The sequence below is a fragment of the Dromiciops gliroides genome, chromosome 1 (genome assembly GCF_019393635.1).
Source record: "Dromiciops gliroides isolate mDroGli1 chromosome 1, mDroGli1.pri, whole genome shotgun sequence".
NCBI lineage: Eukaryota > Metazoa > Chordata > Mammalia > Microbiotheria > Microbiotheriidae > Dromiciops > Dromiciops gliroides.
Genome location: NC_057861.1, coordinates 263,328,707 through 263,353,592, shown reverse-complemented (window position 1 = coordinate 263,353,592; position 24,886 = coordinate 263,328,707). Strand labels below are relative to the sequence as shown.

Here is a 24,886-nt window from a genome sequence, read left to right as displayed (position 1 = left end):
TTCAAAACAATCACTTTATATTTCTGTGTCTCAATTTCCTCATCTGTAAAATAGGAATGACCTTCTACTATCTCCCTCACAGGTTTAAGTTAAAGCAAATAATTTGCAAATTGCAAAAAACTTCCATAGAGATATCATTTATTTTTTTAATCTCAGGAATTAAATGAGAAAGAACACCAGATACCACCATTCTCTCAAATGGGAAAATGTTGCAGGGTTAAAACAAAAATTAGCAAATGGGATAATGTAACATTAGAATGCCTAATAGAAATTACAGACTTCTTAATGGAATAGATACATCTTGGTAATCTTAACTAAATTATCTCTTTGAGCTAGACTGTTATGCTGTAAAGGGAAGATAATATTCTTGTGACTTACAAGGAATTCATCTGTAGCTCCAGGAAGAAAACACACTTGTCCAAGATTCCTTGGTGAAAGGAGGAGGTCCCTGCTTTTTGCCTTTGAACCATAAATCACCAGTGTCCTCTTACATTCTCTACTTTCTGGAGAATCTTCAGCTGTTTTCACTCGTATGATCCACTGTCCACCTAAATGAACCAAAAATGGCATTGAATACTGGACAAAAATTAGGGTTCTACCCAAAATTCATCATATTTTTGATGATAAAGAAAATAAATCAATAGCCCTATACATCTTTCAATGTTTAACATTCAAAATAGATATCCAAAGCTACTGAACAGAAAAACATGTTGTGTTATACCGAATTTTTTTTTAGGACTCAGATTAAAGGATTAGAAAATACAATGATCTTTGAAAAGTGGGAAATTGAGGCAATTCATTCCAAAGTTAGGAGAAAAAGAAAGAGGAGTAGAGGGAAGAGAAAGGGAAAAGGATGTGAAAAGCAAGGGGAGGAGAGAGGGATAGGAGGAAGGGAGATGAGGAGGGGTAGAGAAGAAGGAAGGAGAAGAGAAGGAGGAGGGAAAGAATAGAAGAGAAAATGTTTGTTGACAGCAAGCTTAGCATGCCAAGCTAAGTAATGATTAATGCTGCCTATAAAACCCTACAATCTAATGAAATCACATTATTAAGTCCTCACTATGTGCCAAGAACATGATAAACATTGAAGATGAAAAGAGAAAAACAGAGTTCCTGTCCTCAAAGAGTTTACACTGGAACAGGAGAACACATACAGGGGAGTTCTGGCCAGTAAACTAATAGGGTACTTTGTCTAAAGTCTTCAAAAGATGCTTGGCTCTATCATTCGCAGTATTAAATGTTTTCAACAACTGCATAGAATATACAAGGAAGGACATGGTAGGGCCATAAATGAGGTCCATGGCTAAGTCAAAGATGACATTATGGGCACTGGATGAAGCAGATTCAGAGAAGGAAAAGATATAAGAAACACATGTGGAGAAAGGTATATTGACTGCACGATAAAACCTAGGTTTTCCTTCTAGCACTCTTTCTGTCCAAGTCCCAATCCTGATGGGATCATATAGTCACTTGACAACAAGGGCAAAACATATCTTCCCCCCTCCCCCAGACCAACAAGAACTACAGCCAATGGAGAGATGAGCAAAAATGTAGCTCCCACAAAATGAATGTTGGGGGACAGCTAGATAACACAGTGGATAAAGAACCAGCACTGCTTTCAGGAGAACCTGAGTACAAATCCGGCCTCATATACCTGACACTTACTAGCTGTGTGACCCTGAGCAAGTCACTTAACCCTCATTGCTACCCCCCCCCAAAAAAAAAGAATGCTGGATTTTTTGAGAAAAAAATGTAAAGGAATGGCAGGTAAGTGGGGGAGGAGTGAGGGACAACTGAGTTTTCAAAAGGACATTTAGAATGTTTCATATTGATTAAGACATTCAGGAACTTCAAGTATGTAGTCCACACTAATTCTTACAATAATCAGATGAAAAAGCATCATAATTGGTATGATAAGAAATCAATGATCATTTATTTTAGTAAGGTGGATTTCCTGAGGGGAAGGGATAATTCATATTTCACTTACTTCAAAAGAAAAAAAATCATTTCCCTGGTATGCACAAGAAACTGAATTCATGGTATGCAAAGTGAAGATTTTTGAAGTGATACTTAAGTAACTATGCCCCTGCCCACTTCTTTTGGTGGTATTTATCTTTACCCCTTGGGTGGCAATTTTGGTACTTCACCCTTAATCATTTTCTTTTTTCTTCTTTCAGTTATTCTTATTTTTTTATAGATTTTCTCCTTTCTTAGTACGTAGGGACTGTTTTGGAAATATGAAACAGTCTAGAACAATGTGGCCCTTAGTCTGTGTGGTTTCCCGAATCTTCCCTAAGCAGGTGTGTGTGTTGGAAGCTCACTTCATTGGATTCCATTTTCTGAGGATACACGGAGTGAAGGACTTTCTTTGGAGGTCAGAAGATTTGAAAAGTAACAAAGTTGAGAAGATAAAGCGAGAGGACATTACCTCATGTTTTGAATATTAAAGGCATTGCATGGTCATAAATACCCCATTCTCAATGAACTATTTTTAATAAAAGAAAGTACTTGGCACCTGGATGTGATTTGGATCTGTCTGCAAAGGAGAGAAGGAACAAACAATTCCACAGCCTAGTCATTCAGTATGTGCTGTACTGAGAAACCAAGCTCAGTTCTGAAAGGAAATAAAGTATACACAGCAACTTTTTCCCTTTGAGACATCTGTGGGAGTCATTTGCACAAAAGGACCAGCAACATGCAAATGTTAAATAATTACTCTTTTCATTGTTATTTCTAGACACATGAGGTAAAGCAACTTGGTGATATATTTTTAGATACCTGAAACAGAGCAGGTCAGGTAGAATCCAGGAAAATAAGATGTTATTAAGACTAATTTGGGGGTCAGCTAGGTGGCACAGTGGATAAAGCATCTGCCCTGGATTTAGGAGGACCTGAGTTCAAATCCGACCTCAGACACTTGACACTTTCTAGCTGTGTGACACTGGGCAAGTCACTTAACCTTCACTGCCCCATAAAAAAAGATGATTGTGCTTATTTTCATATGGAAAGAAAAAAGCTTCTGGCTATGTTAAACTATTTTAAAAGGGAAAAAAATGATTAATTCGGCAATCTGATTGTGGGTGACAATAAGAGTTGAGGCTATGTCAGGTAACAAGGAAATGCAGGTATCACTAGGTTGCCAAGGTTCTAGGTCATTTCTTTCGAGGACATGCAGCCAATCCTAGGTATTTGTCATTACCTATAAAAGCTAATGCTAACATTAATCCTCAGGATCCCTTTCTACCCCATGGTTGTGACAGTAGAAAATACACAATCAAGCCAATGGCTAGTTGTGTGATGTTATCCAAACCATTTGACTTCTTTAGGCCTTAGGTTCCTTATCTACAAAATGAAGAACCTGGTCAAGAAAGTGTATTTAGCCTGGGTCCCTAGATAGATTTCAATAGACTAGTAAACTTGGATGAGAAAAAAAATACATATTTATTATCACTAACCTGTAACTAAAATTTACCATTTCTTTCTATCTGAGGAACCCATAGGTTTCACTGTACTGCCAAAGAAGCTCATCACACAAAATAGATTAAAACCTCATCTTAATTATACTTTTGTTAGGCTGTATCTTCCACTACTGTGCTCAAAAGCCTTTCTTGGTCTAGGTAATGTCCCTCATTATCTATGCAGCACTTTACCCTATTTGTCCTTCTCTTCTCTCAAAAAGTTCATACCACCCTCTCCACCAAACAAACAAATAAATGAAAAGTTCATCACTCTGAATTAATGAAATTGAAGGTGAACAACCCTCAAAGCTTACCAGACTAATCAACCTATAACACATACCTTTCTCTTATTATTTGTTAATAGCTGTAATTTTTATCAAATGAACACTCTTAGTCACATATGTTAGCTTTCAGGAAACATGGTCCCATGTTCCATGTCTCTACCCTGGTCCCAGTGATAAGAATATACTTCAGATATTCACTTATTTCAAGGTGGTTGTAATTTCATATTTTCATTATCTTATATCTGGATCCTTTTCCAAGGATTGTTATTACCACAATGAAATGAATACTTACTGTTGTTTTTTTTTTTACCATGTTTCTAGCATCTTACTCAAGACTTCCAAATTCTTCCCAAATTCACCCCAGAATGAGATCCTAATAAGTTTGTGCATAATTGATTCCTATCTTACTGACCAACTTCCCTACCTCAGGCACAAATTAAGAGATTAAGAGAAATTTACACGAGAGAGAGAGACAGAGACAGAGACAGAGACAGAGAGACAGAAAGACAGGGAAAGAGAGAGAGAGAGAAAGACAAAGAAAGACAGAAAGACAGAGAAAGAGAGAAAGAGAAAGGGAGAGACAGAGAGAGAGAGGTCAAAATATGAAAGCCAGACGTGATCTTGGTAGCCAACTAGTTCAAGTCTAACTTGACCAAGAATTCTTTCCATAACTTCCCTAACAAGTGGTCATTTGGCCTCTGCAAGAAGTTATCTAAAGAAGCAGAATCCGCTATTTCTGAAGGAGATCCTTTCCATTTTGTGGTCATTCAAATTGTTAAGAAATAGACATTGTGTTTTTAACTGGCTTTGTGATTTTATCACTGTAGGAAGCTTCTAGTGAAGACCTTCCTCCCTCCCTCCTTATATCTCCCTAAGAAATCAAGCAATTCAATATAAGTCATACATGTGCAGTCATGAAAAAAATATTCACATTTGTCAGGTTGTGAAAGAAAACAGAAAAAATAACTATAGAAAGGGTAACTAACAAATAAAATTATACTTCAATCTGTATTCAGATACCATCAGTTCTTCCTCTGTTGATGGTTTGCATTATTCATATGTCCTTCTGATAGCATCCTGTTTATCATTTCTTTCACAGTTATTATTGCTAACTGTATTACCCTTCATCCTATTCCCTCCCCTTGACATTTACTCTATTTTCTGTCTTCTTTCACCTTATCCCTCTTCAAAGGTGTTTTGCTTTTTACTGTCCCCTCCCCCAATCTTCCCTCCCATCCTTTGCCTCTCCGCCCTTATCCCCTTCCCCTCCCACTTTCCCTCAGGGCAAAATATATTCTTAGACCTATTTGAGTGTGTATGTTATTCCTTCCCTGAGTCAATTCTCATGACAGTATGATTCACTCATTCCCCCACTCCTTCCCCATCTTCCCCTCCATTCTATAAGTTTTTTCTTGTATCTTTTATGTGAGCTACTCTACCACATTCCACCTCTCCCTTTCCCTTTCTTCCAGTGCATTCCTCTTACCCCTTAACTTTATTTTAAAGATGTCATTATGGGTCAGCTAGGTGAGACAGTGGCTAAAGCACCAGCCCTGGAACCAGAAGGTCCCGAAGCCCAAATCTGGCCTCAGACATAAGCGACCCCACCCTGCCTGCCCCACAAAAAACAAGGAGAAACAAAAAATAAATGCTTTACAGGTGCCATTCCTTCATATTCAATTCACACCTGTTCCCTCTTTCTAAGTATATTCCTTTCAGCTGCCCTAATACTGAAAAAGTTCTCATGAGTTAGAAGTATCATCTTCCCATATAGGAATGTAAACAGTTTAACCTTTTGATATCCCTCATGATTTCTTTTTCCTGTTTACCTTTTTATGCTTCTCTAGGGTCTTGTATTTGAAAGTCAAATTTTCTATTCAGTTCAGGTCTTTTTATCATGAATGCCTGAAAGTCCTTTTTTTATTTAAATCCCATTTTTTCCTTGAAAGATTTTAATCAGTTTTGCTGTGTAGGTTATTTTTGGTTGTAATCCCAGTTCCTTTGCCCTCTGGAATATCATATTCCAAACCCTCCAGTCCTTTAATGTAGAAACTGCTAGATCTTTTGTTATCCTAACTGTAGCTCCACAGTATTTTAATTCATTTTTTCTAGCTGCTTGTAATATTTTCTCCTTAACCTGGGATCTCTGGAATTTGGCTATAATATTCTTGGGAATTTTCCTTTGTGGATCTCTTTCCAGAGGTTATCAGTGGATTATTTCAATTTCTATTTTACCTTCTGTTTCTAGAATATCAGGGCAATTTTCCCTGACAATTTCTTGGAAGATGATGTCTAAGCTCTTATTTTGATCATGGTTTTCAGGTGGTTCAATGATTTTTAAAAATCTCTCTCCTGGTGGATAAAGCACCGGCCCTGGATTCAGGAGTTCCTGAGTTCAAATCCGGCCTCAGACACTTGACACTTACTGGCTGTGTGACCCTGGGCAAGTCACTTAACCCCATTGCCCCATTAAAAAAAAAAATCTCTCTCCTGAATCTATTTTCCACGTCAGCTGTTTTTCCAAGGAGATATTTCATATTGCCCTCTATTTTTTTTATTCATTTGGATTAGCTTTATTGTGTCTTGATTTCTCATAAAGTCATTAGCTTCTATTTGCTCAATTCTAATTCTTTTTTTTGGGGGGGGGGGCAATGAGGGTTAAGTGACATGCCCAGGGTCATACAGCTAGTAAGTGTCAAGTGTCTGAGGCAATATTGGAACTCAGGTCCTCCTGAATCCAGGGCCGGTGTTTTATCCACTGTGCCACCTAGCTGCCCCCAATTCTAATTATTAAGCAATGATTTTCTTCAGAGAATTTATGTACCTCCTTTTCAATTTGGCCAATTTGGTTTTCAAGCTGTTGACTTTTTTTTTTTATGACCCTCCTGAATCACTCTCATTTCTCTTTCCATTTTTTCCTCTACCTCTCTTACTTTATCTTCAAAGTTCTTTTTGAGTGCTACTATGGCTCCAAATCAATTCATATTTTTCTTGGAAGCTTAGTGTAGGAGCTTTGACTTTGTTACTATCTTCTTCTGAGGGTGTATTTTGATCTACCTTGCCACCAAAGAACCTTTTGATGGTCTGCTGTTTTCTCTGCCTCCTCATTGTGCCTGCCTGTTTCTTGGCTTTGAACTCCTTCTTAATGTGTAGAGGTTCCAGGATACACTGTCCCAAGCTACAGGGGGTCCCAAGTGGTACGATTAGGCTTGTTCTCAGCTCACCTGGCCTGTAAGTAACCATGGCCCTGCTTTCTTTTTAACCTGGAAGCAGAAATCTGATTGAAATCTGATTTTCTATGGTTGAAAGCTTGACATGCCTGTTCCCCTCCCCTACTGGGCCTCTGTCACTCAAGTCGGCTTCCTGGGCTACATGCTCAACCTCTGCTTTCACAAAGACCCCCACTATTTCCCCCTGGGCAACCACTGGACTCTCTCACTGGTCCATGAGCTGAGTTTCAGAAGGAGCCTCTGATGCTGAAGATTCTGAGGCTCTGGAGACATGGCCTACCTGGCGCTGGATCTCTCACCCTTTACAGTAGACAATCCCTGACACCTATTTAAGCTGTCTTTGGGTGGAAAATAGTTTCATTTTGTTCTTTTGTAGGTTTTTCTGCTCCAGGAGTTGTCTTACATCATTTTTTTTTTGGAGGTATGTGGACGGATTTGTTCAGGAACATAGAGAGTCACAGCCTTTCCTCTGCCATCTTGGCTCTGCTCCCCCAGGTGGAAATGTTTTCAACAAGCCTAATCTACTTTACTATTTCTCCTTATTGCTCCTAATTTTGCCCTTTGTTCTCTTGTAGAACAAGCAGAATAAATCTAATTTCACCTCTACAGGACAAACCTTCAAAGACCTGTTTACCCTTAGGCAAGTCACTTAGTTTCTAAGGGCCCCAGTTTACTCAACTGCAAAAAAAGAAATAGAAATAAGTGGCCTATAAGTTGCTTTCCAGGTCTAAATCAATGCTTCTTTATATGACAAGAGGACCTCCGAGGTTGCATCCAGCTCAAGCTCAATGATCTTAGGTTATTCTGCTTCATCCACCACCTAAATTGCTAAATGTCACATGATTAGGAAGAGTACACCATATAGTACAAAGAGAATTGGCTTAATTAACTTTTCGCTTGCTCCACCTATGGATGACTAGACTCAAATCTAGGGAGGGCTCTTTGATTTAGTTTAGGCCCTTAGGGTAGTCACTTGACCTACCTAAGTCCCAATTTCCTCAGCTGCAACATGATGAGACTCTAGTACATGATCTCTGAGGTCCTCTCCTGGCTGAATTCTGATAATCTGAAAACTATCTTTCATTTCTAGGACAACTGACTATAGATGGCTTAAGCCTCTGAAACCTTGGCCCAAGTTGTTTAATATCTTCATCTCAAGTACATGAAAGTATTTGGTAGCTATAAGACAAGGATACAGTAGATTTTGATACTTTAGGGTAGCTATTTTATGTTGCTGCACAAGGTAAATTATTTTGTTATTAAGAACAATTTAAAAGTATTGTATTCTCAAGAACTATTCCAAATGGTTTGTAAGACTTAAAAATTCTGAGACTGACATTCTAAACACATGATTTTTTTTAATTTTCTTTTTGTTAAAAAATATATATTTCCCTTCATAAATTTGAAATATTATAAGTAGTTGTTTTCCTTTCTGTGGTTTATTTTGTTTACTTATCCCCTCCTACTCCCAAATTAAATTGCATTACTTTTCTACTTTGAAGGCTGGTGGTAATGATAACATTCTGGTAGTTAACTTATTATTGGCATTAGGCAGGAAGGGGAGAGGAAGGGACAGAGAAAACTACAATCAAATTTTTACACAAGTCATTTTTGTATTAAGACATCTTTCCTTTTTATTATCTTTTTGAATATACATTAAATCAATACTAAAGAAGGAGATGTCATTTAATAACTGACTGAAATTCAAATAAAATTCTGAAACTGAAATAACAAATCATGACTATTCCAAATAGCAAGTACTTTTCACATGGCTTCTTCAGCTTTTGTGGCCTACCTCATAGGGCAGTAATGAGTGTAGTTCTTTGTAAATCTGACAGCATCACATAAACAGGAACTATTATTTTTCTTATGTGAGATTCTTTTTTTTTAAAAAAAAAGGAGGTTTTTTTTTTCTGTTTTATAAAATAGGGAACATATCAGAACATGAATAAATGATTTCTTAGAAGTTTCATAGAATTCGGCTCTTTCCAAAGCCCTAAAAATCACTTTGTTCTCTCTTAAAAGGTTGTAGTGAGTTATACGACAAGGTCTTTGCTTGTCATTATAATGATACCTTTAGACAACATGCCTCCTCTGCTCTCCCATTTATAACATCTTCTTGATTTATGATGCGTCTCAAGGAGGGGAAAAACTCATCCTAAGGTATTGTTAAGTATAAAATTACAAGCAGAGTTTCATAGCAGTCATCAATGCCCATTCTAAGTGGACCATTCTGCTTTCTCCCACTTCCCTTTAATCCTACCAAGTATAGCATATGCTCTACAAATATATTTCCTTTGTGTAACTGCACCTGGCCAACACTTAATATGTTGGAACTCCTGCTTGATTATCTATTAGAAACCTCTTGAAATCAACAGGCAGCTATGACTAAGGTTACTAAGTAAATTAATTTGCCAGTAACACTTGATAGAGCCATATTGGAAAGACCAACTAAAGACTCTGAGAATTTTTTATGAAATTCTAAGAAAATGCTGCCTTAGTAGGAACTAAATTCCTCATTCCTGGAAATGTTCAAGCAAAAGCCAGATGACCACTTGGGATTATTGTAGACAGAATGTATGTCAAGTAGACAGTTGGACTAAATATCTTAGTTTTCTTGTAACATGAATATAGGATAAACATGGCCAATGAGTGATGTCTCTGCCAAACTCATGCTGTGAAGATGCCTTTCCATTTCAGAGTGTGTGCTCCAAGCTAACATATCTATTAGAAAGTGAGGCAAAGGGTTCTAAAATACCTTCAACTAAAATGTATTACATTATTTTCAAATGTTTCAAGGAAAAAATAATTTCCTTTGTAAGAGATTGTTGAAAATAAAGATATATATGTAAATATGTGTTTCTCTATATATGTGTATCTACACATATATGTATATATGTGTGTCTATATACATACTTATGTACGTATGTTTGCATGTATGTATATCCTCATCCAAATTCATGGATTTCCTGAAATCTATCCAGGGATCCCTTGGTCTAAGAATTCCAAGTTAAGAACTCCCAATCTGGTCTAAATCCTTTATTTTATAGGTAAGGGACATGAGACTAAACGTGGCAAAGTGAGTTGCTTGAGATCATATTGGCAGAATTGAAATGACAATCCAATCTCTTGGTTGTGTATATTCTATTATAGCACCCATGGAACTACAGAAGTCTATGGACCCTTTCTCAGGATAATGTGATCAAAAGAAAATCTGGAAGTTAGAATCCAGGTTGAGTTTTGTATCCAGACTCTGAATACCCAGAAGTGAGGAGGGATGGGGAGTGGATCCCTGCTCAGTAGGACTTACTTAGCACCTGCCCTTGGCTGTGAACTTGGTGGGACCAATTCTATGTCAGAATGAAATTACATTGTGAATCCTACCAGCCTCCTAACCCCCAAGGACTAAGGTAGTGTGGGGGAAATTACACCCTCAAGGTACAGGAGAAAATGTTTATATATTTGGGTTTTTTATAACTTTGAAGTAAAAATCCCTTTCTAAAAGTCAATCAATGTCAAGCCCTGGTCATTGATACTTTAACAATGGGGAAGAACACTGAGTAGAAGCTAGAGCTAATGACACTGGATAAAAAATGTCATCCTAAGCCTCTCAAGTTACCCTGAAATCCTGAGGGGATATATAGCCCACATGACTTTGAGAGAAACAGCCAGAGCATACATGCTACCTCCCCCAGTCATGAATGCAACAAAGAGAGCTGGAGCTGACTCAGACCCTTTTAAAGACCCTAACAGTTCTGGCTATGCAATCAGTGAAGAAAAGTCTCCTCTTAACAACATGGCAACCCATCTGGAACCATCTGAAATACATTCATAAATACTCTAGTCTCTCCAAGGCATTTCCCTCCCAAGAATTTAAAATTCCCCCAGGACTAGCATCCTCCATATGACACAGTAGTCTCAGCAAGCTGATGGGATCAGGCACCTGAGCCCAATAAGATATATATTATTAGCAATGATGAAGTAAGAACAGGTAGTAAAGCATATTGCTGACTCAATGTATTTGTGGAGTCTGGATGAGCAGAGGAAAGGATAGGGGCAATTAAGGAAATCCATAAAAACTTTAGGAATTTTGGCTTACATAGGTCCTTGAAGATGCAGTTCGGTGATTTTTTCTCTGGAGTAATTTCTTGAAAATATACTCTGATGGTGTCTCAGAAAAGAGGCAGAGAAGATCAGAAACTCCTTCTGAGAAATAGACATTACAAGGCTATGGGAATTAAGAATAAGGAACTGAGGAAACCATTTATGGATTGAAAATGAGAAGGCATAGTTAAGTACATGCTTAAGAAAGTCTTGGAGAAGCAAAGAAAAAAAAAACAGGAGTTCACAGTTGCCATAGGGATAAAGCCATAGATATTGCTCATCAAGGTACTGCAAATGTGAGGTATCTTATTCAGAAGACGGGGAGGTTGGGTCACTGGATCCAAAACCAGAAACACTGAATTTATCTAGTGGGAAGAAATGAAATTGTGTGTGAAAAAAGATCAAGAAAAGGAATGAATGGGATGGTTTCTCTGGGTTGTGAATTGTCCTCAGCTAGGTGGGGCAAAAGAGTGCTCAGACTGGAGGCAGGAAGACCTGAGTTCAAATCCCAGCTTAAACATTTAATAGCTGTGTGACTCTGGACAAGTCATTTGATCTCTAGTCTGCCTCCATTTCCTCAACTATAGAATGGAGGTAATAATGGAACCTACCTCCCAGGGTTGTTGTGACTATTAAATGAGATGATATTTCCAAAGTGCCTAACACATAAAAGTCATGTAGTCTCTGCTTTTTTCCTTCCTTCTTTCCAGGAATTACCTGGACATTTAACATGCCCAGATTGCAAAGGGGTTTTTGGTTTGGTTTGGTTTATCATGGTGGTTGTGGTGTTTTATTTTTTGTTTGTTTTTTGTTTTTTAGTTTTGTTTTAGTTTTGTTTTGTTTTAATGTTGCAAAAGGGTTCATGGTACTATGTGGCAAGAAAGAAGACATCTTCCAAAGTAGTGACCCTTCTAGAGGGAAAGGGATATGCCTTTGTCAGTTCTATCTTTCAGGTTCTGGGAGATCAATGTTGATTCAAATTCACATAAGCTGTCTAAATTCATACAGTTGGTGTGCCATTTCCATTTCCATTTGGGAGTTGGGACCCTGCCTTTGGCAAAATACACCTTTGAAAGTTTCTGTGATTCTGCCTCTGTGTCTCTCCTCAAGCTATTCCCTATAATTATGATGATCTATCTCTCCTCATTTGTTGGTTGAAAACTGTAACCCACACTAGAAGGCAGCCTTGGATGGAGTGCTAGATTTGGAATCAGAAAAATGTTTGATTCCTGCAAAATATATATATATGTGTGTGTGTGTGTGTGTGTGTGTGTGTGTGTGTGTGTGTATACACACATGCTAGCTGGAAGACCCTGAGCAAGTCAACCTCTTTCAGCCTCTTTTTTCACATCTGTAAAATGGGGTTAATAAGGGCACCTACCTCATAGGACTGTTGTAAGAAACAAACAAGATCATGTATATAAAGTATTTTGTAGAACTTAGAGTGTTTCTTTTTAAAAAGTATTTGCTGTTGCAGTTATTATTCTGTAAGGCCCATAGGAAATTCCAGCTCCATGAAACATTTCTTCTTTGTTCTCTTATGACAACAAGCTGCTCCTCTCATTTCTCACACAGCACTTTTCATAGGCATAATTTTTTTAAATGTGAATGTGATGGGGCAGCTAGGTGGCACAGTGGATAGAGCACTGACCCTGGATTCAGGAGTACCTGAGTTCAAATCTGGCTTCAGACACTTGACACTTACTAGCTGTGTGACCCTGGGCAAGTCACTTAACCCCAATTGCCTCACTAAAAAAAAAAAAGATAAAATGTGAATGTGATAGATTGAAAAATACAGTGAAATTGAACTTTTTTCTCCTTCTAATTGAACCTATTTCATCATTTAGAGAGGAGACAGTGTATGGCATATAGGATGAACTGTCACTCATGAGGGACAGATGTCTCAACTACTTAAAACTGTGATATCATTGTCACTGTTTTAAGGATGATTCTAATATAGACTAAAAGTAGAGGACTTAGGTATGGAGTAGCTACTTCATGTGAATAATGTACATACACTTGCAACTAGAATTCAGTTGAACTCACTGAAACACACCGTCCTTGGATCTTAAGGTGAGTAAAGGAGAAAATGGCCCTCACGACATACCAATCAATTCTGAATCACTTCTCCAACTTGCATTTGGTCTCCCTGCACTCCAGCTTTATAGGGTCATTACAACAGTTATTACAATATCACCCTTATTTTGCAGAGGAAGGAGCTGAAGCTTATATAGTTTACATGAATTGTCCGAGGTCATGTAGTTAGCAAATGACAGAAGTTGATTTGAAACCCAGGTCTCTCCTGGCTCCTGGCTCCTGGCCCAGTGGAATTTCCATATACCACACTGCCTCAAATTGACTGAGACTTTTAGTATTCAAGTCCCGCAAATATATTCTGGGTTAACCTCCATCCTCTCCAGGGTACAGTCAGGACTTTATCTACCCAGCCCTAGCTTTTTATCCTAAAGCTTCATTGGAGCCTTGGAACTCACAGAGTAGAAGTACTGTTCATCCCTGCAGCCTCTCCCTTCAATTTCATGGCTCTTCCCAGAACCTCTATTGAAGGCATGTGCCCAGGCCAGCCATGACTGATTCCTCTACAAGGACTCCAAGCCAAGTACCTTTGTCTCTTCCTTTTTAACTTGATTTCTTATGTTGTCTTTCCCCAGTTTTTCTCTCAGTTTCTTCAGTCGGTTCAATTATATCCAACTCTTTGTGACCACATTTGGGTTTTTCTTGGCAAAAATTCCATTAAAAAAACTTGGCAAAAATCCACTGGAGTTTTTTGCCATTTCCTTCTCCAGTTCATTTTATAGATGAAGAAACTGAACCAAACATGGTTAAGTGGCTTGCCAAGGGTCACATAGCAAGTAAGTGTCTGAGGCCAGATTTTAACTCAGGAAGATGAATCTTTCTGACTTCAGGCCTGGCATTCTATCTATTATGCCAACCTACTTGCCCTTCCTCAACAATAAAATGGAGATAATAATAGCACCTATCTTGCAGTGTTGTTGTCAGGTCAAATGAGATAATATTTGTAAAAAGCACTTAGCACAGTATCTGGTACATAGTGGGCACTTAATAAATGTTCCTTTTCCTTTCCCTTCCCATTAGAATGTAAGCTTTTTGAAAGCAGGGACTATTTTTATTTCTCCTTGTATTTGTATTCCCAGCATGTAGGACAGTGTTTGGTATGTAATAAACACCAACTAAATGAATGCCTAAACCAACATGACGGGGAAAGTGACCAATATACCAAATGAGTGGATATGATAGGATAAGTCTAGGAAGTATATTAAAATAAAGGATAGGAACTTCTTAAACATGACCCTCAGGGACTATCCCCTAAAGATCATACTTAAAGGATGGTTGGAATAATTGGTATGGGATATTGAAAAGCAATAGCACTAAAGGGATTTAGACCCTAGCTCAGACATCAAACACAAGCCAGGGAAGCAACACTGGGAATTGTTTTGTATCCAAACTGGGGAAAATTGGTGTTTCATTGTCTGGATCATGCCTGATGGAAGCAAACTCCCAAATTAATTTAAACTACTCACTGGAACATTGGTGGCTCTCTGATGATAGGGATTTTATTTGCCTCGTTATTTTATTTCTTTTTAGATTATGTAGTAGGACAAGAGTTGGTTTTCACCAAGAGGATGGCAAAAGAATTACTGGGGATAGATCATAGATTCATAGATCTGGGGCTGGAAAAGATCTCACAGATCACCTAGAACAACTTTCTCATTATAGATTAGAAAACTAAAAGGCACAAAGAGGTCAAATGACTTGATCAAAGTCACAAGCATGGAGTAAGTGGTGGGAATGGAAATCAGGTCCTCTGATGCCAAAGTCAGTGCTCTATCTGCTCTATGGGGATTATATAAGAAATGTGTCAGGGCAGCTAGATGGCTCAGTGGGGGCAGCTAGATGGTACAGTGGTTAAAGCACCGGCCCTGGATTCAGGAGTACCTGAGTTCAAATTTGGCCTCAGACATTTGACACTTACTAGCTGTGTGACTCTGGGCAAGTCACTTAACCTCCATTGCCTGCAAAAAAAGAAAAAAGAAAAAAAAAGAAATATGTCTGAGAAGCAATAAGTCAAGAACAAATAACAGAAATGGAGAGTACCCATATTCGAAAGAGGAGAGCAAGATGATCTAGTAAAAACTTTGTCAAATTCTCAGTAACCAGATTTATGGGAGTTGAGGGAAAGGAGTGGGATGGGTGACCAAATACCCTTGCTCACTCTCAGGAACCAGTTGTATTATAACAGGAAGGCATTAACAAACATTTATTCAATACCTACTATGTTCCAGGTATTTTAAGTGCTCAAAAGGAAGATGGATAGTAAGACTTTGACACTGAAACAACTTAACATCAGTTGGCTTTAGAGTTTACTGCTACTACTAATAATAATAGCTATCATTTCTATAGCACTTATGACAGTGTCAGGTACTGTTTTAAGTATTTTACAAATATTATCTAATTTTATCCTTACAATAACAGTGGGAGAGAGGTGCTATTATTATCTCCATTTTCCAGTTGAGGAAACTGAGGGACTTGTCTATGGTTACACAGTTATTAAATGTCAAATGCTGGATTTGAATCAAATCTTACTGGCTCCAGGCCCAGTGCTCTGTCTACTACCCTACCTCCTTGCCCCACTCTCCCCAAGAACCTGAAGTGCTGAGAAAATCCAACCTATAATTTTGGAGATGATGATGCCTCCACATCACTTGCTGATTGGATAGTAATTAAGGTGAGTCCAACAGCCAAGGGAAATCATGAAACTGAGAGTTGTATCTAGCTGAGGAGAGAAGATTGCTACATCCACATAGAGAGGGCAGTTTAAACTCTAAGAGCAAACTACCTCATCAAGTTAAAGAACATGTGCTGGGGGTGGGGGGCAGCTAGGTAGTGTAGTGGATAAAGCACTGGCCCTGGATTCAGGAGGACCTGAGTCACTTGACACTTACTAGCAGTGTGACCCTGGGCAAGTCACTTAACCCTTATTCCCCAACCCATACCACCCAGCCCCCCAAAAAGAACTTGTGCTGAAACTTTCTGTGGGGCAAGAAAGGGCAAATACATTCTGGTATGATTGTTTTTAAACGTATGTATATGAATGTCATGATACAAGGAAGGCAGGATTTACACTAGGACAAGGTTATTTATAACAGAGACATTCCAACGAAAAGAAGAATTAGCCACCTTTATATCTTTGATATGCCATTTGTAAAATGTCCTCCTCACAAAGATACATTGAGGTAGATAGTGGAAGCACTTATTCCCCCCACAAAGAACAATTCCCAGAGAAACCTAGGCTCAGAAAGGTTAATTGACTTGCCTAAGGTCAAAGAGCTAAGTGACAGAACCAGGACTTCACCTGAGGCTTCTGAATCCAAGTTCAATGTTCTTTGAAATATGTTTCAATGACACACTATCTCCAGTTTTTAAGTGGGAGGAGATAATTTTGAAAAGCATTGTTACTTTGTCTTGTTTTGGGTTCTGTTTGCTCTGATCAAAGCAGGAGTTCTGAAAAGATAACATAGGTGTTAGTCAGGGAACTGCTTCACAGTGAGGATCTAGATGACTGACTGACCAAGAATGCTGTTGTGGTCATAGCAGTGTGGTCCTATCTGTTGAAAGGATTCATGGTCGAAAAAGGCAGAGATTTTAGATGATCCTGGCATCTTCAGTGCTAAGGGGATGACAAGGTCATATCAAGTAGTAGTTAAAAGACCTACCAAGTAGAATAGCAGACAGATTGCCACCACAAGTGAAAGCTGTAATTGGTCTCTTGTTTGCTTGCTTGTTTGCTTTCACAAATATAGAAACAGAAAAACACAGGACTATCTTGTATGTACTCATTTACATATTTTCTCCAAAAGAATATCACCTCTTTGAGGAACTGTTTTCATGGTGTTTTTCCCCCTTTTCTTTGTGTACCAGCACTTAATGCAGGGCTTGAAACATAGTAAGTGATTAATAAATGCCTGCTGATTTAAAAAGATAAGCAATGTGGTTCCTACCAAACTATTGGCAATATGCTATTTAATAAAGCTAATATTACTTTATGATGATGATTACTATCTATTACCAGTGTAAGGGGCTAAAATTCTAGCTATGATGTAAAATCTAATGAGTGGTCACCTTAAATTAGAAAATGTATAGCACCAATCTTTGGACATTAAGTATTTATTAAAGTATATTAGGAGTTAGTAAAGAGAAACATGTGGATAAAGAATTATATCTGCCTGGTCTCCATAATCTGCCTCCCCTGCTGCCAAGCCAAAGTCTCCAATCCAAAAAAGACCTAACTCCTCTGAGGCTTCTCCCAGAAGCCTCTTGTGAAACCAGAAACAGGGCTGTCCCCATACACACAGCTCCAAGCTAATTGGTTGGTAGCTCTGATTGACAGGTCCCACGGGAGGTTCTATAGATGTAACTTATGGAAGCCAGGTAACTTCTGGATGCTAAAGTCACATGGTTTCCAAGTCACATGCTTTCTCTTCATGGTGGAGCTTCCTTGTAATATCTTTCCAAGCAGGGGGTGTCATTCCAATTCTTACACCAGACAATGCCCATTGATATGATTAAAGGGTGATCCCAACAGTCTCCTTTAGTCAAGTGAACTTCTCCTGTAGAGCCCTGAGCCAGAGAAGGTCCCATGGTATATTTACTATGTCCCACACATCTGAAACCACACTAGAGACCATTCTAATTTGCTTTCACTTAAGAGCAGCTCTGAAAAGGTAAGTTGGTTGTTGTTGAGTCATTTTTTCATCTCGATCAACTCTTTATGGCCCCACTTAGGGTTTTCTTTGCAAGGATACTGGAGTGGTTTGTCATTTCTTTCTCTAGCTCACTTCATAGATGAGGAACTGAGGCAAACAGGGTTAAGTGACTTGCCCAGGGTCACATAGTTAGTAAATGGTTGACCCAAGATTTGAAATCAGGAAAATGAATCTTCCTGAATTCAGACCTCAAACTGTGCACTGTACCACCTACCTGCCCTGAAAAAGAAAGTCACCACATGACATGTTAGGTAAATCTCACATAAACAACTTCTACCTAGTTCAGACCTTTGCCATCTCTTGCTTAAGCTGCAACAGTCTCCTTACTGGTCCCCTCCCCACTATGATATATCTCTATTCAATCCACTGCCAAAGTCATTTTAGTAAAATGCAAATCTAAACATGTCACCCCATGGCTTTATAAACACTGGGAGTTCCTTATAACCCTCTAGAACAAAATAAAACTTTTTTACCCTACATGTAAAGCTGTTCAGCTCTTCACAACCCACTCTGTCGTCCAGCCATTCTGGCTTGATGCTCGTCCCACATCATGTTCCATTCTCTCTCTTGGTGCCTTTTGCCCTGCCTATCCCCCATGCTTGGAATACTCCTCCTCTGCCTCTGAGAATTCTAGGCTTTCTTCATGACTCAGCTCCAGGGCTACCTTTTGCACAGGAGAACTTGCCCAGTTTCCCTCATCCCCAGCTGCTAGTGCCTCCTCTTCCAAGGTTAGCTTCCATCTACTCTGAATATGTCCTTGGTGTGCCTCCTTCTATACATGTTGTCTCCATCATTAGTATATCAAATCTTTGAGGCCAAGAACTATTCTTTTCATCCCAAGAACTTAGCACAGTTCCTAGCATACAGGAGGTGCTTAATAAATGCTTGTTAATTGATGGATAACAAACTCTTACCATTCAGAGAAAAAGGCTGAAACCCTATGGATTTTTTAAATCTTTTGGGGGGGGAGGGGGGGAGGCAATTGGGGTTAAGTGACTTGCCCAGGATCACACAGCTAGTGTTAAGTGTCTGAGGCCGGATTTGAACTCAGGTACTCCTGAATCCAGGGCCGGTGCTTTATCCACTGCACCATCTAGCTGCCCCTACTCTATGGTTTTAACAGCAGGATGTTTTGGTCTGATTATTCTCTTTATGGAATCAGTGTTACCCATTTTTGTACCAGAAACACTTTGTGACTCTGTCATGAACCTCTGATGACCACAGTTCATTTGTTCTTCCGGAAATTTCTCTGCCGAGGCTTATGGACTTTGAGCAGGTGACAACTACTCTCTCAGTTCAGTTTCTTCATCTTTAAAATGAAAGGGTTAGACCACATATATTAACTTAGTTTCCATCTAGCTCACACAATCTGTGGATATGTTTGACAAGGATTTTTGACCAAAAATGATAAAATTTTAACTTCAATACTTTTCACTAACTAGCCCATTTTTTTCTGCTCTTAGTAACCATGTGGTCACTCTGAGACTAATTTTCCTCACCTTTGGACCATGGGAAAACACTCAACCTATCTAAATTTTAGTTTTTGATCTGTAAAATGCATTGAGTACTTACATTATTTAATATAGGACACTTAGATGGAGTAGTAGATAGAATGCTGGCCCTGGAGTTAGGGAGATTCATCTTCCTGAGTTCAAATCTGGCCTCAGACACTTACTGTATGACTCTGGGCAACTCACTTAACTCTGTTGTGCCTCAGTTTCCTTCCTTTGGAGAAGGAAATGACAAACCATTCTAATATCTCTGTCAAGAAAACCCTAAATGGGGTCACAAAGAGTCAGACCTGACTGAATTAACTCCATAACAATGTCTAACTCATAGTTATGTAAAGGAAGTGTTTCACAAACTTTACATATGAGTTATCAATATTATTCTTAACATTATATAGATTACAGTGAGAGGAGGGGAGGCCAGAGACTAAATATATATGTTATCAAATCTATATCTTCCATCATTGGAGGATGTAAATATTACTAGGCAAGTGAGATGTACAAAGCAGCATGGGCAAAAATGGTGTGGAATGTGATCATCAAATGTCTTTTGAGCTTGGAATTGCTAGTACAATAGAGCAAGAAGGGAGAAAGACCTCCCTCTGCCACTTCTGCAGACATTATTTTTAAAGTAATCCTACAGGGGCAGCTAGGTGGTGCAGTGGATAAAGCACCAGCCCAGAACTCAGAAGGACCTGAGTTCAAAGCTGGCCTCAGACACTTGATACCTACTAGCTGTGTGACCCTGGGCAAGCCACTTAACCCTCATTGCCCTAACCCCACACCAAAAAAGAATCTTTTAAAAAATAATAAAGTAATCCTACATAGAAGGCATGAGTGAAAAAATTCTGCTATAGATATATTCATATGGAGACCCTGACAGCCCGCATTTGGTGAATATGAAAAGATAGGAAAATGTTCCTCCTCATTCTTTTAAAAGGATGCAGCTGTGGCTAGAAATAAGAAGGCCTAAACTTTAGCAGGTGACTTTAAGCAAGTTGTTGAATATCTCAGCATTTCCTATTCCTAGGAAATGGAAGTCATTATTATTGCTATCAGATAGTACATGTCTTTGAGATTGTGAAAGAGGATTCACTTGTATGAAATATTTGAAACCCTAACTTGGAATAACCCAGCATAGAAGTACTAATCACTGAACAGCACAAATTAAACATCTGTTTTTATTATCTTAGAAGTTTCCATTATATAACAAAGAAACTCCTACATTGATGTACACATCAGAGGAAGCAATGCAGTAAAAAGACCAGTGGAATTAGTGTTGGAGGACCTTGGTTTAAATCATAACCCTGTCAAAGGATACTTTTGGAACCATGAATGAGTCATTTAACATCTTTGGACCTCAGTTTCCTCATTCGTAAAATGGAATAGTTGGCCTTGATGATGTCTTAGTTCCCTCCCAGTTCCTGGTCCTATGAACCTGTATTTTGAGATGAAAAGTGACGGATGATAGTTAACTGAAATTATGTTAGAGATAGAAAGATATTGTGTTAGCATGAAGTTAAAACCATGGGGCAGAACAGTAAGGGAATCTGGATATGGAAATGGAAATGGTAAAGAGTCCATAGAATTTAATTAGAAGGCCCAAAGGAGTCCTTGGTGGAAACTGTTTGGTTATCACTGTCCTTAAATAACACTCCTGAAATCTATAAAAGGAATTAAAGAACTCAGAAGCTTTTTAAACTTTACATTCACATTAAGAGGGAAAAGGATTCTCCAAGACTAAATAGCACTGTTTCCCAAATAATGTTTCTTTTCTAATTAAAATATTGCAACCACTATCACTTTTGAAACAAAATATTTGTTGGGAGTTCCTAAAAAATTTGAATTTTTGTACTTCAAATTATATAAACACAAGTACTTAAAAAAACTGGCCCTATATTTCCTTCCCACACACCTAAATAGCTGAATCTTTATAACACTACTAATTTGTCCATATCTACCCAACAATATACCCTTACCATACATGGTAAGGAGTGGAATCTCAGGATCAAAAGGGATGGAGATGTCAAAACTTTGTAAGCATAATTCCAAATTGTTTTTCACAGTTGTTGGATCAGCTCACACCTCCTCAAATATGACACCAACTTGCCTATATTTGTGTAGTCTTTCCCACATGGACCATTTCTATGTTTTGAAAGATTTGTTTGGAAAGAGGTGAAACCTCAGAGTTGTTTTAATTTCCATTTCTCTCATTGCTAACGAATTGGAGCAAACCTGGAGCACTATTCATTTCCTTTGAACACCTAACTACTGACAAAGGATCTTGGCCTTAAAGATTTGTTTTCATTCCGTACATATCTTGGATAATAGATCTCTGTCAGAGACATTTGATGCAAAAGCATTTTCCCCATCAATAAGTATTCTAGCTGTTGATCTTGTCATGCAAAGGCTTCTCAATTTCAGGTAATTAAACTTGTTTTCTCCTCTGGATTTCCTCTAAGTCTTGTCTACCCAACAAGAAATGTGGTTATCTTCATCTAGGACAGTCATTCCCTTCTTCTTGCCTCCTGCAGCCCCAGTATCTTAGATGACTACCACAAATGAGGAAAGTATTTCAGATCCCATAGGATATCCAACAATAGGGCTGAGCCAGTCTCCTCTTATTGAATGACTACAGATTATTGTGCCAATGCCACAGACAACATCCTGTGTGACCCCTATCTGTTCCCCATAGTTAATCTTTCACTAAAATTAACTCCTTGCTCAAATTAAAATAACAGATTGCTTACTGTATTCCCTCAAAAGAATTATGAAAAAGGTAAACACTCTATGTTGCTTTTGGGGGTGGAGGAAGGGGAAGGTATTTTCTCAGTCTTTATTACCACAGTACCTTAGTATAGTTCCTGGCACATAGTAAGTATTTTAATGCATACTCATTGAATTCAACTACAATGAGTTGATATTTGCACTTTTATCACCTCTAATTTAATTGAATCAAGCAAAAGGTTATACTCAGCTTCCAAAAATAATTTTTAATTTCAGAATACTCCAAGGAAGCCTGGATGCACTCTGACATAAGGTTGATAACTGCTGTCTCTTTAAAATCTATTTTCACCTAAATATGGCTTCCTGCAGAAGCTTTTCCTATCTATCAAAAACTGACATTAGCCTAAAGAAAACATGTCTCAAATCCCCCCTTTTTTCCAAAAGAATATCTCACTAGGGTAAGAACAGAATTATAAAGGTAATTGTAAAGAAACAAAGAATGAAAAAGAAATTTTTAAAGAAACAAAGAATGAGTTTTTTAAGTATCTTGAGGAGTTCCCAAAATACCCAATTAAATGTAATTTCTCAAGACAAGTAAGTAGAGTTTCAGATAAGACTTACAAATGATAACTGATGGATTTGTGATCCTTTCCCACTCCCCCATATATATATTAATTGATAATTAGATTGAACATTATTAGGATTCAATGATCAGTGCTGCTGCTACTTATTTCACATAAAAGACATGTGGAAATTGGTTGGATATGTTCTTCCTCATTTTTCAGACAAGGAAACAGAGGTCTGAGGATGCCATTATTATGTGCCCACTGTCACTGGCTAAGTTGCTGCTAGAATCAAGATTAATATTCAATCTTCTGAACTTCTGGTCCAATGCTCAGCACACTGACTCTCACTGCCTCTTGGAATCATAATGAGTCTCCTTCTTTCACTAACATCAATTTGAAAAGGAGGACCACCTGTGGATGTTTCTTTGTTACTGGAAGTAAATTAAAATTTAACTGTTCAAGGGGATTATCAGCACAAAAAACTGCAGATTTCTCCCTAACTGTGGTAGATAATATTTTCTGAGAACTGCCACTTTTTACCAATAAAAGTACTGGATCAGCTCAACAAAGAAAGATGCTCCATGAAGTTACAATTAATCCTTCCGATTAATTAAACTGTTACTCTTGAACACTGCCCTATCTTTACCTATACATTTGTATTGCTGGATATTTTGGGATTATCTAGGCAAATAGCCCAACCACTTTAGGTATATTTCCTTAGACATGTCCCTATAAATTCCCCTGACTCTTAGTTTCACAACTATAATGTGGGAATAAGACACTCCCACATCTGGTGCATATTTGTTCGTTTTAACTGAGGAACATATTAGATAATATATGTTAAAGCCTTTTATAAGATCAGTCAAAAAGCAATTATTGATCACCTTTTCATCACATTATTAATCACAATTCATTTAGGCTCTTATAACTCTTCATTTATATTATTGTGAGATTCTCCTAATTGATCTCCCTGCTTCTGGACATAAAAGAGTATGGTCTCGGGGCAGCTAGATGGCGCAGTGGTTAAAGCACCGGCCCTGGATTCAGGAGTACCTGAGTTCAAATCCGGCCTCAGACACTTGACACTTACTAGCTGTGTGACCCTGGGCAAGTCACTTAACCCCCATTGCCTAAAAAAAAAAAAAAAAAGAGAGTATGGTCTCTCCAACCCATCCTTCACACTGCTGCCAAATTAATATTTTTAAAACACATATCTGACTACATCACTTGTCCACTCAGAAGATCTAAATCTCATTTCCTCTAGACTAAAATACAAAGTTCTCTTTTGTCATTTAATGTTTGGCATTTAGAGTTCCCTAGAATCTGGCCCTCACCCACCTCTCCAGGCATATTTCATATTGTTTCCCTTAAATACTCTGTATTTCAGCCAAACTGGATTACTAACTGATGTTCAAACATGACTTGTCATCTGTCATCTCTGTTCCTTTATAAAAGCTGTCACACGTGCCTAGAATACATCCCCTTCTCACCCTTGCCTCTTGGAATCCTTAGCTTCCAATGTCTTAAGTCAAGTACCACCTCTTATAGGCGTACCCTCAGCATCCTAAGAACCCTAATTGTTCATATTCTCTTCCTTTTGAAATTCTTTTTGTTTTATTAAGATAATGCCCTTGATTTTATCAATATAAGTAACTTCTGATGAGGAATTCTTTCCCCTGATACAATTGACATATGTCCTTCAACAAACAGTCTTAAGAGTTTTTCCTGATGTGCTAAGAGGTTAAGTGATTTTCCTGGGATCACATAGTCAGTATGTGTCAGCGGTGGGTACAACTTGAACCCTTGTCTTTCTGTCTCCAACTTACTATACAATTCACCATGGTGATTCTCAAGTGACTTCATATTTGTGTTGACTTTGCCAGAGCCTGACACATGGGATGTAATCATTAAATGTGTTGAATTCTAATATAGCCTTTGTTACACAGAATATAAGACAAACTCTAATATATGCTATGGCTCTATCTTGAGTACTCTTGGAAAAGAAATATACACAGACATATGTACATGCATTTTGCAAAATAATTATATGGGGTCACTATATAAAATATATATGTATGCATATATAGATATACATATATTTCCATGCAAAGTTTTCATTTAACTTCATTCAACTGAAATAAAATAGTTTATTTTTAACATTTCTGATCTTGATTTTGTTCTCTTTATTGTTAGTTCACATTATAAGAGC

At 38.1% G+C, this 24,886-nt stretch overlaps 1 protein-coding gene across 1 annotated transcript in view; it reads right to left on the bottom strand.

Annotated features, from left to right (window-relative positions):
- Positions 1–24,886, bottom strand: part of RP1 (RP1 axonemal microtubule associated) — a 715,393-nt gene that overhangs the window by 270,835 nt on the left and 419,672 nt on the right. Inside the window, exon 32 of the mRNA XM_043976222.1 lies at positions 379–548. Coding sequence (XP_043832157.1) covers positions 379–548 — 170 coding nt within the window. The remainder of the gene's footprint in view (positions 1–378; positions 549–24,886) is intronic.